The following is a 12,794-nucleotide window of genomic DNA, read 5'->3' as shown; positions in this document are numbered from 1 at the left end:
TCACAAGTACAATGTTTTTCCTGTGTCCTACTCTGATCACTGTGTAGTCGAGTGCTCTGTAGGATCGAAGAAGCGAAATAACAGCTTTTCGTGGGACCTATGGAAACTAAACTCTAACCTACTAAGTGACAAAACTTTCACTGATGCTGTGGTAGAGAAGGCTAATAAAATAGAGAGGGAGGGAAAAAACGAAGTCGGGTTGCAGTGGGAACTAGCGAAACAAGACATTAAAATGAAGGCTATAGAACGGTCCACCGTTCTAAGGCACGAAGAACGATTACAAGAAAGGCAGCTGAAAGTTATGCTAGAAAAATTAATAGCTCAAGAATGCAAACAACCGGGCATATTTATGGAAGACATCAAGAAAACAAAGCAAAAGCTGGAAATTATCGAAGAAAAACGGTATCAGGGAGCGCTAGTTCGGGCGCGAGCGGCAGATTTGGTCGCGGGAGAAACGCCCACTAAGCGGGCGCTTGGAATGGAAAAGGCGCACGCTCGACGAAACCAGATTCACGAGGTAGAATGGGCAGGCACTTCAGTCTCCGATAACGATAGCATACAGCTGGCCTTCTTTTAGCACTTTCAGACAATCTTCGCGGAACATGAAGTCGACTCGATTGCATTTAGAGACGAGTTTTTGAAAGATATGCCACGGGTGGATGACGAACAAAAAGATATTTTAGAGCAGCAGATTACGCAGCAAGAAGTCGAACGCGCTATAGAAAGCTTAAACCCTGGAAAGTCTCCAGGCCCGGATGGTTTAAGTGCTGTTTTTTATAAAGTGTATAAGAGTGAAATAACCCCTCTGCTGACGTCTTTATTTAACGAAGCCTACAATCATAATGCTCTGCCTCCATCCTACGGTACGTCCCACACAGTACTTATTCCTAAAACAGATGACGCGCAGAAACTGATTACATCATATAGGCCCATCTCGCTGACGAACGTCGATTACAAAATTTTTATGAAGGTGCTAGCTGCCAGACTTCAGAGGGTAATTAAAGAAATTGTTGGCCCTCATCAAACGTGTGGCATCAAGGGGCGGTCTATTGCTTATAACATTCACAAATCCAGAAGTGTGTTGGAGTGCTGTGACGCCCTTGGTGCTTGTGTTGCAGTTCTCAAACTAGATTTAGAAAAAGCTTTTGACTGTGTTGCGCATGACATATTGTGTTCTATCCTTCATCATATTAATTTAGGCACTATTATCACTGAGGGTGTGGCCTTGGCGTACAGAAATTGCACTACCATGTAATTGTTAATAAATCGTTTGGGACCCCCATTAACGTTCAGCGTTCTGTTCCCCAGGGTTGCCCCCTCAGTCCTCTTTTATTTTGTATTTATATAGAAACTTTGTGTAAGCACATTATAAGAAATAATGCTGTTCAAGGATTTCGGCTACAGACTGCTGAAGTCAAGATCCTAGCATATGCAGATGATGCTGCTGTTTTTGGCGTGAGTCACGATAGCATTCGTAACGCGGTCGACGGGGTAAAGCGATTCAGCACTGTGACGGGGAGCAGGGTTAACTGGGGGAAGTGTGTGGGGTTCTGGCATGGACAGTTGCCAGTGACCCCGGAAAATTTTGCTAACGTGACCTGGCACACGACCCCTGTGAAATACTTGGGTGTCCCGCTGGAAAATTACCGTGACAGCGAACCGTATTGGACACGGCAGGTGCAAGAAACACGAGAAAAGGCTGAAAAGTGGAAAGCGTCCTATCTATCTATATTTGCGAGAGCCACAGTGTGCAATCTGTTTTTCATCAGCAAACTGTGGTATGTGTTGCAAGTGATGCATTGTTCGCGAATTAATGTACAAAAGTTACTTCGTATTTTTGCTGTTTTCGTGTGGGCCTCGAAATGGGAGAGGTGTACGCGAACCAATTTGTTCAGAAGAGTAAGGCATGGAGGACTCGGGATTGGACATTTATTTGCGAAGCAATTGGTCAATAGATTCTTGTTTTTGCGCGATGTGAATGATCTTTTTCTGCGCACAGTGTGCCAAGTAAGGCTCGGTAGGGCTTTGCCAGACTGTGATTTCAACTGAGTGTGTGACGGGCGGCATTTTTGGGTTTTTTAAGGAGATAGTTGCCAGCGTCCGATTTTTGAACCCTAGATTCTCAAAACAGTATTTGGGTGATGTGAGCCGGAAAGATTTGTACAAGGATTTGTGTGACATCCTCTTTCCGGTGCCCTTGTACTGGGCCATGTACTGTGGAGGGCCGGGCTACAACGTATTGAAAAGGGTAAAGAAAATGAAGGTGCCACCGGGAGTCAAGAGTTTCTTCTTTAAGTTACACTCTGGAACTTTACCTGTGAAAACTTTTCTTGAGGCAAAACAGTTATTTCTTCCTTGGGGATCGCATTGTCTCATATGCAAACAGCCGGAGACAATTGATCACGTCTTTTGGCACTGTTGGGAAGGGGTCTATTTTTGGGACGTACTGCACAGGTCTTTAAAGAAACAGCTTCCAATCCACTCATACGGAATAAGGTTTTTGCCTACCAAAAACGAGGATGGGGTTCCCTTAGACTTAGTCATGCTGGTGGGCCTCCACAGTATATGGCGCTCCCGCATGGCAGGGTATCATTGTGACCCTGACGCACGGCCAGCCCGTATGTATTTTAGAGAAAGTATGCACAAGTTTCTGGAAGAACAAAAGCTAATAGGGGAGGTTCCTGAGTGGTTACCAAGGCTGGAACCCCTCGTAACTTTAAGAGAATTTTAACCTAAGTCAGGCCCACTCTTTGGGATCCTGGCTAACTCTGTATAGTGTATGTACGTTTTATTATGTTCTGTTTTCTAATGTCGAAGCCCGGCAATAAAGAAAAAAAAAGTCCGCGTGGCCTAATGGATAAGGCGTCTGACTTCGGATCAGAAGACTGCAGGTTCAAGTCCTGTCGCGGACGTGTTTGTTTTTATTTTTACACAGCGGTCACGGGGCGTACGCTGATCGAGATGAACAGCACGCACTTTTCTCTACAGAGCGTAAGGATCGCTAAGGCGGCGAAGAGCTTTGAACGGGCCGCGTGACACGAACGGGGCACGTTCGTTCCCTTGTTCTCCTTTCCAATGAAGACTACGAAATTGCGCAGGTTTTATACTTTGGGAAGCGACTGGAATCCGAATCCGTCCGCGTGGCCTAATGGTGAAGAAAATGCAGGCACCAGCAGCAGCCAAAAGCTTCTTTTTCAGATTACACATAGAAACACTGGCCGTGAAAGCATTTATGGAGAAAAAGGGAATGTTTCTTCCTTGGGGTTCAGATTGTCTGATATGTAAGAAGCCAGAGACAATTGATCATGTATTCTTGCACTGCTGGGAAGGCGTCTACTTCTGGGACGTCTTGCAAAGAACGCTGAAGAAAGGCTTGCCTCTAGACACGTATGGAATACGGTGTCTCCCTCTACAGAACGAAGAGGAAGTGCCTTATGATGAAATACTGCTGTTGGGCCTCCACGCTATTTGGCGTTCACGAATGGCTGGATACCACTGCGAACCGGATGCGAGGCCTGCACGAATTTACTTCCGCGAGAGTGTGCACTGGTTTGTCCAAATACAGAAAACGGCTGCTCGCGTTCCTGAGTGGCTCTCGAGGGTAGAGCCCTTGGTGTCCTTAAAGGACTTTTAGCATGACGATGCCTGCAGCAGACGGTTGAGTGTGTGTGCCACCTGAAAGGGATACAATGTAAATTTCCTTTTGTGTTTGGGCAGCGTGTCGGAGCCCGGCAATAAAGAACGAAAAAGTCCGCGTGGCCTAATGGATAAGGCGTGTGACTTCGGATCAGAAGATTGCAGGTTCGAGTCCTGTCGCGCACGTGTTTGTTTTTATTTTTACACAGCGGTCACGGGGCGTACGCTAACCGAGATGAACAGCACGCACTTTTCTCTACAGAGCGTAAGGATCGTTAAGGCAGCGAAGAGCTTTGAACGGGCCGCGTGACACGAACGGGGCACGTTCGTTCCCTTGTTCTCCTTTCCAATGAAGACTACGAAATTGCGCAGCTTTTTTACTTTGGGAAGCGAATATAGGGCGAATCCGTCCGCGTGGCCTAATGGATAAGGCGATTCTACTTCCGGCCACTGGCGTGTACGGACGCAGGATCATGAGCTCCCACGGAGAGGCTACGGCGGCCATCGCTGGCCGCGGAAACAGGTTCAGCGCGAAGACAACGAGTATGAGATTTTTTGCCTACCTTGCCCACCTGACGTGTTGTTCTAAACACAGTTTTTTTGCACGGAGATGTGCGTGTGAGACCTTACAGGGTCGAAGACTTCAGGGACGCCCTCGCCAACACTTGTGCGCTCCCCGACGTCGTGGCGTTGGGGGCGTACGAGGTAAACCACGTGTGGACGGTAACCTTCAGCAGCCCAGAAGCCGCGAAGAAATTAGCCGCCTTGAAGGAGCTTGAGGTAAAGGGACGCCGGTGCATCGTTTTCGACCCGGAGGATCAGCAGGTAAAGCTGCGCCTGCATTGGATGCTGCACGGCGTCGCTGACGATTACATCCGGACTGCTTTCGCGGCGTTCGGAAACGTGACCGAGGTGACGCGGGAGCGTTGGCGCGTTCAAGGAATGAAAGAGAAGGGATCCACCACGAGAACAGTGCTGCTCAAGTTGAAGCCAGGTATGAAGGTGGACGACCTGCCCCACCAGGTTCGAGTCGCCGGCGAGTTGGCTCTCGTGGTGGTGCCCGGGCGGCCGATGCAGTGCCTGCGTTGCCACGGCGCGGGCCACGTTCGTCGCGACTGCAAGGTTCCCAGGTGCTCCAAGTACAGGCGCTACGGACATGCGGACGAGGACTGCGTCCGTACCTGCGCGTCTGCGACCGGGCTCGGAGGGAAAGGAGACAGCGGGGAGCTGATGGATGTCGCGGAGGCTGAGGACGCAGCGAGGGGTACCGACGAGTTGGGCAACCTCCCTGTGTCGCTGGACACGTCGGCGACTTCAAGCGGCGACGCCTTCCTTGCCAGTGGACCAGGAATCCAGCCACCAACGGGAGACTCGCCTCAGTCAAAGGAGGCGGCTTCGGGTGATGCAAAAAGCCTACCAGTGCCCATGGACTTTGTAGCGAAGGAGCCTACCCAGGGTCATCGGCAGAACACGGGTGGCCGTGCGACCACTGTGGCTACGCCTGGGAAGCGTCCCCATGGAGACACGAGCCCCGACGGCGGCAAGGAGACGGCGCCCAGCGTAGACGAACCACCAGCAAAGACGCCTCAAGCAAGGCGGGCCAGTTTTCGGCCGCGCCCTAACCTTGCGAGCGAGAAGCGCGCCGGCGACAAGGCGCCTTCCGAGCTGGGCCAGGTGCGCGCTCAGGATGACGCCGGCGGCGACGGCGGCGGTGGCGTCTAGCCATGTGCTGGATGCGAGAGGTAAGCACCACACTTTCGGTCTCTTCTTCTTATGTAGAAATGGCTCCTGCATCTCCGCTGAAAGTCGCCTCCCTGAATGTTAGAGGTCTGGCAGGAAAGAGAAAGCAAGGCCAGCTCTTTCGGCTTTTAACGGAGCACGGCATAGATGCACTGGCTGTGCAGGAGACGAAAGTAGACGGCGAAGAAGAGACCAGGAGCATGGTGCAACGTTTCACGTCCTCGTTTTTTGCTGCAGTTAGCCACGCTGTAGGCACATCGGCTGGCTGTGTTCTTTTTCTAAAGAAGTTGCCGGGGCTAGAAGTGCAAGCTCATTTCTCTTGTGTGTCGGGCCGGTGTGTCTTCCTTGATTTTCGATTGAATAACGTCGAGTGGCGGATTATTTGTCTGTACGCGCCTAATGAAGCAGAAGAAAGGGCGCAGTTTTTTATAGCATCGAAGAGCGCCTTCGTAGTGACAGACAGCTGATCGTCCTGGGCGATTTTAATTGTGTTCTTAGTGCACGATATAAGACAAGCCCTCGACCGTTTAGAGATGCCAGCACACAAGTGTTATCGCGAATGGTTGAGAAATTGAACATGGAAGATGTGGCAGAGTGTCTTGAGGGAACGAGTGCAGTAAAGCTCACACACTTTCAGGGTTCTGGCCATGCACGGCTGGACCGCATATATGCATCCGTTGATGTCTTACCTGAATGTCATAGCTACGAAGTTGTGCCAGTATCTTTTTCAGACCATTGTTTAGTTAAATGTTGTTTTGGGATGGTAAAGAGAGGGAATTCTTTTTCGTGGGAAATGTGGAAATTCAATAATAAACTCCTGCAGGACGAACTGTACACCAGCATAGTAAAAGATGAAATTGCAAAAATAGGCCCCGGTAAAAATATGCACATATGGCAACAGTGGGAGCTGTGTAAAGAAACTATAAAAATTAAAGCAATAGAGAGGGCTGCCTGTATACGGTTTCAAGAAAAACAGAAAGAGGCAGAGTTAAAAAGCTGCTCCATAGGCTGCTTCAACAGGAATCTCAAGCGCCGGGGAAATGGACTGAAGATGTAAGGAAAACAAAGCAAAAACTAGAATTGATGGAAGAAGAACGGTATCGGGGCGCGTTAGTGAGGGCAAGGGCAGAAGACATAGCTGCAGGTTAGACCAACGTTTTTAGATCCCTTTCAGTTTGCAAGCTCCCCCGGGCCGCGCCCGAGAAAGCGGCCCCCGTCCGCTTCCACTCACCACGCGGCGCTGCTGTCGCTGTAGGCCCTGAACCGCCGGAGCGCTTGCGCTTGCCAGTTGCTGTGACAGCCCGTTGTCATCCGCGATAGCATTGGGAACGAACACGTCGAACTAAAATTTGCTCTACTTTTAGAGCTGTCACATTGAAACTTCAGTCTCATGGTTAAAGAAATGTTTCGCCTGGCTAGTAAGGCTGAGATAAAGAGCAGACTGATGCCAGTTCGCAAAAAAAACAATCGTTTGCATTGCGCTTTATCGCATCGCGTTTGTGATGTTTAGCGCTGATGATATGCGTGTGTGGGAGTAAAGCTATCAATATTTCTTCGGGAGAATGCTCGAAACATTAATGAAAGGTTAAAACTAGCGATGTTCCGCTTCTAGATCAATCACGAAATTCCGCGCTATATTATCAACGAAGCACCGCACAAACGAGCAGCATTTGGCACATTCTTTAAAATGCCAATTTCAGTGAACACAAGTATAAATGCAGACACACTGAGCTGGATGCAGGGAGCGAATAACCTATAGAAGAGCTTTTTATTTGCAATGATCGCACAGACGAAAGCAGCGTCCTGCACTTTCATTTTTAGAATGTTAGTTTCGTTGAACACAGACAAGCATTAAATGCAGACACACTAAGTCGGAAGTGTTAATGGAGCGGCCTGGCGTCGCTTGGTCGACGAACACGACATCAAGCACGGAGGGAATGGCTACAGAAGGCGAGCTTTTTTATTTGCAATGATAACCTTTTCTCTGTTCTCCAGCCGACGGTTCACGTCTCTCGCATAGAAGTGCATGCGTGTCACTATGACAAAATGCAGCACTTGGCACGTAAAAGTGGCCATATGCTCTGCACATCCAAGCCGAGCAACGTTTTGCAATTCCAGCTCGTCTACACCTCTCAAAAAACGTCCCCAAAAACGGGACCTTCTTTCAAAGAAAACGAGATTGCTTTGTTTACAATGTTGGTAAACTCTAGCATCTTTTTGGTGGGATGCTTTAAGCACCCTTGCTTGAAGCTTTTGTATACTGTAAGATAAGCGTCACTGCCAACAACTGGCACAGGCGAGCTGATATCTTCCGTGCTGATATCTGCTGGCTGCTCCAAATGAGGCGGCGGCGACGATGGCGTAGACGCAAAGGGCCACGCTGGTCGGGCAAACAGCGTGGCGAGCGCCACCGCGCGGCAGGAAACGGAAAGGCGACAATCCGCGCACCGCAGCTTTCAAACTGAAAGGGATCTAAAAACGTTGGGTTAGACGCCATCAAAACGAGCGCTAGGGTTGGAAAAAGCAAACGCTGAAAGAAACCACATCGACAAAATAGAATGGGGCGGTGTCTTGTCGGCGGAGAACGACCACATAAAAGCAGCTTTCAACGAGCATTACCAAGCGCTCTTCGCTTCCCACGTGGTAGACACTATCACGTTTAAAGATAAGTTTCTCGCGGCGATGCCGCGTCTCGGTGATGACGTAAACGAGAGATTAGAAATGGCTATCACTGAAGCCGAAGTGGAGCATGCAATCGCCAGTTTAAACCCCGGTAAATCGCCGGGACCAGATGGGCTCAGCGCGCGTTTTTACAAAGAATTCAAGCACGAAATTGCCCCTATTTTGAACGTGATCTTTAACGCAGCCTACACAGTAAATGCACTGCCTCCATCATATGGGTCATCCCACACGGTCCTCATTCCTAAAACGGATAAAATAGATAAATTGCGACTGGTTACAGCCTTAAGACCCATAGCACTTACGAACGTTGAATATAAAATTTTTATGAAGGTTTTGGCTCGGAGGTTGCAGACGGTGATCAAGGATATAGTTGGGCCCCACCAGACGTGTGGGATAAAAGGGAGGCCAATAATGTCCAATATTCACAAGATGCGAAGTGTGCTTGAGTGTTGTGATGACTCGAATGGTCGGGTGGCCATTCTCCAGGTCGACCTCGAGAAAGCTTTTGACTGTGTCGATCACGAAATTTTGTTTTCTATTTTGGACCATGCGAATGTTGGGTCAGTTATCCGCAAGGGCGTGGCCCTGGCGTACCGAAACTGCACGACGAGATTGACCGTAAATAAGAGTCTGGGGGCCCCCATTAGCGTGCAGCGTTCGGTGCGACAGGGCTGCCCTCTCAGCCCTCTTTTGTTTTGTATATATATTGAGACACTGTGTATTAAAATATTGAACAATGATAACATGAATGGGTTTAAGTTACAAGCAGCCGAGATGAAGCTGCTGGCGTACGCGGACGATGTTGCAGTTTGTACGGTTGACCATGAGAGTATAACCGAGGATGTCAAATGTGTCCGTGAGTTCGCTCAGGTTACCGGAAGCGGGGTGAACTGGGCCAAGTGCCTTGGGTTCTGGCATGGACGGTGGCCATCGAAGCCTGACCACTTTGCAAATGTGACGTGGGCGAAAACCCCAACCAAGTACTTAGGCGTCGAGCTTGATGGTTACCGCCAAAGCGAGCAATATTGGCAAGAGCAGACGAAAGCGCTACGGGAGAAAGCGGAGAAGTGGAAAGGTGCCAACTTATCGATTTTCGCCAGGGCTACTGTATGTAACCTTTTTTATATCAGTAAACTTTGGTTTGTTATGCAAGTTTTGCATTGTTCGCGTGTAAACATACAGAAGCTCCACAGGATTTTCGCTGTCTTTGTTTGGGCTGCAGAATGGAACGCTGCAGCAGAACAAATTTATTCCGTCGGGTAAAAGACGGCGGCTTGGGACTTGGACACCTCTTTTTGCGGCAAGTGGTCAAACGGTTTTTGTTTTTTCGCGACGTTTCTGACCCTTTCTTCCGCACTGTCTGCCAAGTTAGGCTGCGGCGCCTACTGCCGGAGTTTGCTGTCTCCACCGGAGAAGTTACGTGTGGTATTTTCGGCTATTACAGAGAGGTCGTCGCAAGTGTTAGATTTCTTTCAGTGCGTTTTTCTAATGAATATTTGTCCTGTGTAAAACGGAAAAAGCTGTACCACGATTTATGTGACACTGTTTTACCACAACCTTTGTATAGAGTCTTATACAGTGGAGGCCCATGCTCGGGCGTCTTAAAGAGGGTAAAGAGAATGCAGGTGCCGCCAGGAGCTAAGACCTTTCTCTTTAAATTACACACCGGAACGTTGCCAGAAAAGAAATTTTTTGAGGAAAAGGATTTATTTCTACCTTGGTGTTCGCATTGTTTACTCTGTAAGCAGCCGGAAACAGTAGACCATGTTTTTTTACATTGTTGGGAAGGGGTTTATTTTTGGGATGTTTTGCAACGGACTATGAAGAAAGTTTTGCCCCTAGATTCGCATGGCATTCGATATTTAAGCACTGATAATGACGACGGGGTTCCATTTGATTTAATTATGCTCCTGGGTCTCCACTGTATATGGCGCTCAAGAATGGCAGGCTATCACTGTGACAGGGAAGCACGCCCTGCCCGAATTTATTTCCGAGAGTGTATGGACTGGTTTGTCGCTGTACAAAAAGCGGCTGCGGAACCTTCCGACTGGCTGTCAAGGGTAGAGCCTTTGTTGTATTTGCGGGAGTTTTAATGTGACGAAGCCAGCCTGACGCTGGCTGAGTATGACTTTCAGTGTGTTCATTGTCTTGTACTATTGCTTTTGTGATTTGTCTGTTCTTTTTCGTGCAGTGTTGTTTTCCAAAGCCAGGAAATAAAGAAAAAAAGCGTGGCCTAATGGGGATTCTACTTCCGGCCGCCGTGGCGAACGGACGTGCGATCATGTGCTCCGCTGGAGCGGTATCAGCGGCCCAGCTTGGCCGTGGAAACAGGTCTGATGTATCAAGCCAACAGGATTACGAAGTTATTTTGCCCCGCCTGCCAACAGGTCGTATCGTCATGAATACGCTTTTTTTGCATGCCGACGTTAGAGCCAGGCCCTACAAGGTAGAGGATTTTCGCGACGCACTTGTTCGTTTGGCACTGCTCCCCGAGGTCGTTGCCTTGGGGGCGTATCAAATGAACCACGTGTGGGCGGTCACGTTCAAGAGTGCAGAAGGAATGAAAAGCCTGCTTGCCGCCCGTGACGTGACAGTGAAAGATCGGCAGTGCATAATTGTCGACCCCGGGAACCAGGCAGTGAGAATGAAAATTCACTGGTTGCTTTACAACGTTCAGGATGAAGATGTGCGGGAGGCCTTAGCGCCGTACGGCACAGTGACCGACGTCAGCCGGGAATTATGGCGTGCGCAAGGCGTCACGGACAAAGGTTCGTCAACGAGATCAGTGTCTTTGAAGTTGAAGCCTGGAATCACAATTGATGACCTACCACACCAACTGCGAATCGCCGGGGAGCAGACACTGGTCGTGGTCTCTGGCAGAGCCCCGCTCTGTCTAAAGTGCCGTACTGTGGGTCATGTGCGACGTGACTGTCGAGTCCCGCGGTGCACGCACTGTCGTCGCTATGGGCATGACGAGTCCCAATGTGTCAGGACTTACGCAAATGTCACAGGGCCCATGAGAAGAGAGGACGAGTCCGAACTACTCATGGACGAGGCTGAAGCTGAAGAAGCAGCTGGAGGAGCAAGTGAGAAATCGAACCATCTAGCCACTGCAACTAACAATGTAGAGGAGAGGCTCAGCGAGGATGCAACGAAGGAACTGGAAGCAGTGGTCGCCACAGAAACTACCATTGACGACCGCGGCAAAGCAGACAAGGTCAATGCTTCGAAGGCGCCAACAGCAGGCGGAGACGTCGAAAAAATGGAGCTTACTCAGACAGACACAAGCAGCGCAGCGGGAAAGAGGACGCATGAAGAGAGCGTTAGCGATGGAACGCCAGCCCCTTCAAGTGCGGGAGAGCCGCCAGCTAAAACGACAGGACAACGTCGGGCGTTCTTTCGCCCGAAGCCCAACCTCCCGCCGGATAAAAGGCCGGCACCGGTTACACCAACGCAGTGACGATGGCTACAGCTCGGTTGTGGCAAGGGGGGAGAAAGACGACCGAGGAAGCCAGCGAGCATCGCGACAACGTGCAACGTCGTCGCTATGCCCATGGATTTTACGCAATAAGACTGAAGGTCACTGGATTGGTCTTTATTCTGGCTGAGAATCAAGGTGAGCACCATGCGGTTTGTCTGGGTTTCTCGCGTACATGATGGCCAGCTCAGCTACGGCACTTCGTTTTGCAACTATTAACGTAAGGGGTCTAGCTGCGAGGCGACGCCAGTACCAACTGTGTCGCCTCCTTCTGGAAAATGACCTTGATGTTGTGGCAATTCAAGAAACTAAGGTGGAGAGCGAAGAACAAACGAACCGCATGGTCGAACCCTTCAAGAGCCGATACAACGTGTGTGTTTGCCACTCTGTTGGCACTTCGGGTGGATGTGTGCTTTTAATTAGAAACTCGATAGGTGCTACAGAAGAATCGGTAATTGTTTGTAATACCGGTCGTTTTGTTCTGTGCGATTTTTCTTTCTGTAATTTACAGTGGCGTGTAATCTGTGTGTACGCACCAAACAAGGACAATGAACGCAGTGCCTTTTTTAACATGGTGGAACCGTATCTCAGCACTCAGCGATACACAGTCCTGATGGGAGACTTTAACTGTGTGTGTTCCCCAGATGATCGAGTATCTAATACGCCCATCCGTGATCAAAGCGCAGGGCGCCTGACGGCTATTGCCCAAGAAAACAATCTTGAGGATATAGGCAGCATTTTGTCTGACGGTAGGAGACCACAATATACACATTTTCAAGGAGCAAGTCACGCTAGACTTGATAGAGCATACATTTCCACAAGCCTTGTGTCATTGAGCAATAATTATCATGTTAAGAGTGTCAGTTTCAGTGACCATAGCTTAGTGATGCTTACCGTTGGAACGAAACGGAAGCAATCTCGGTTTAATTGGGACCTGCGGAAATTCAACATAAAGCTTCTCGAGGATGAAACTTTTCAGAAGGTAATTACGAACAAAATGGATAGTTTACTTTCAGTGGCGAAAGGCAACGTCATAAGAGAATGGGAACTGTTTAAAGAAGAAATCAAAATGAGCGCCATAGGACGAGCTAGCGAGCTTCACCATGAACAAAAAGAAGAGGAAAAAGTGTTGCAGCATCGTCTTGATGTGGTCATGGCACTGGAAAGTGCAGAGCCAGGGAAGTTCACGAAAGATGCTCGGGAAATCAAAAGCAAGCTAGAGGTAATTGATAAAGAAAGATACAAGGGGGCGGTCATA

General features: G+C 49.2%; 1 protein-coding gene and 1 non-coding gene across 2 annotated transcripts; both read left to right on the top strand.

The window, feature by feature from the left end:
• Positions 1-2,839: 2,839 nt before the first annotated feature.
• TRNAR-UCG (transfer RNA arginine (anticodon UCG)) lies at positions 2,840-2,912 on the top strand. The gene has a single exon. It is a non-coding gene; the product is annotated as a tRNA-Arg (tRNA).
• A 7,427-nt stretch (positions 2,913-10,339) lies between these two features.
• Positions 10,340-11,518, top strand: LOC149333326 (uncharacterized). The gene has a single exon (XM_089557706.1). The coding sequence runs from the start codon at positions 10,340-10,342 to the stop codon at positions 11,516-11,518; it is 1,179 nt and encodes a 392-aa protein (XP_089413832.1).
• Positions 11,519-12,794: the final 1,276 nt, after the last annotated feature.

The sequence above is a fragment of the Amblyomma mixtum genome, chromosome 8 (assembly GCF_055824585.1).
Source record: "Amblyomma mixtum isolate Tamu chromosome 8, ASM5582458v1, whole genome shotgun sequence".
NCBI lineage: Eukaryota > Metazoa > Arthropoda > Arachnida > Ixodida > Ixodidae > Amblyomma > Amblyomma mixtum.
This window is presented reverse-complemented; position numbering and strand designations above follow the sequence as displayed.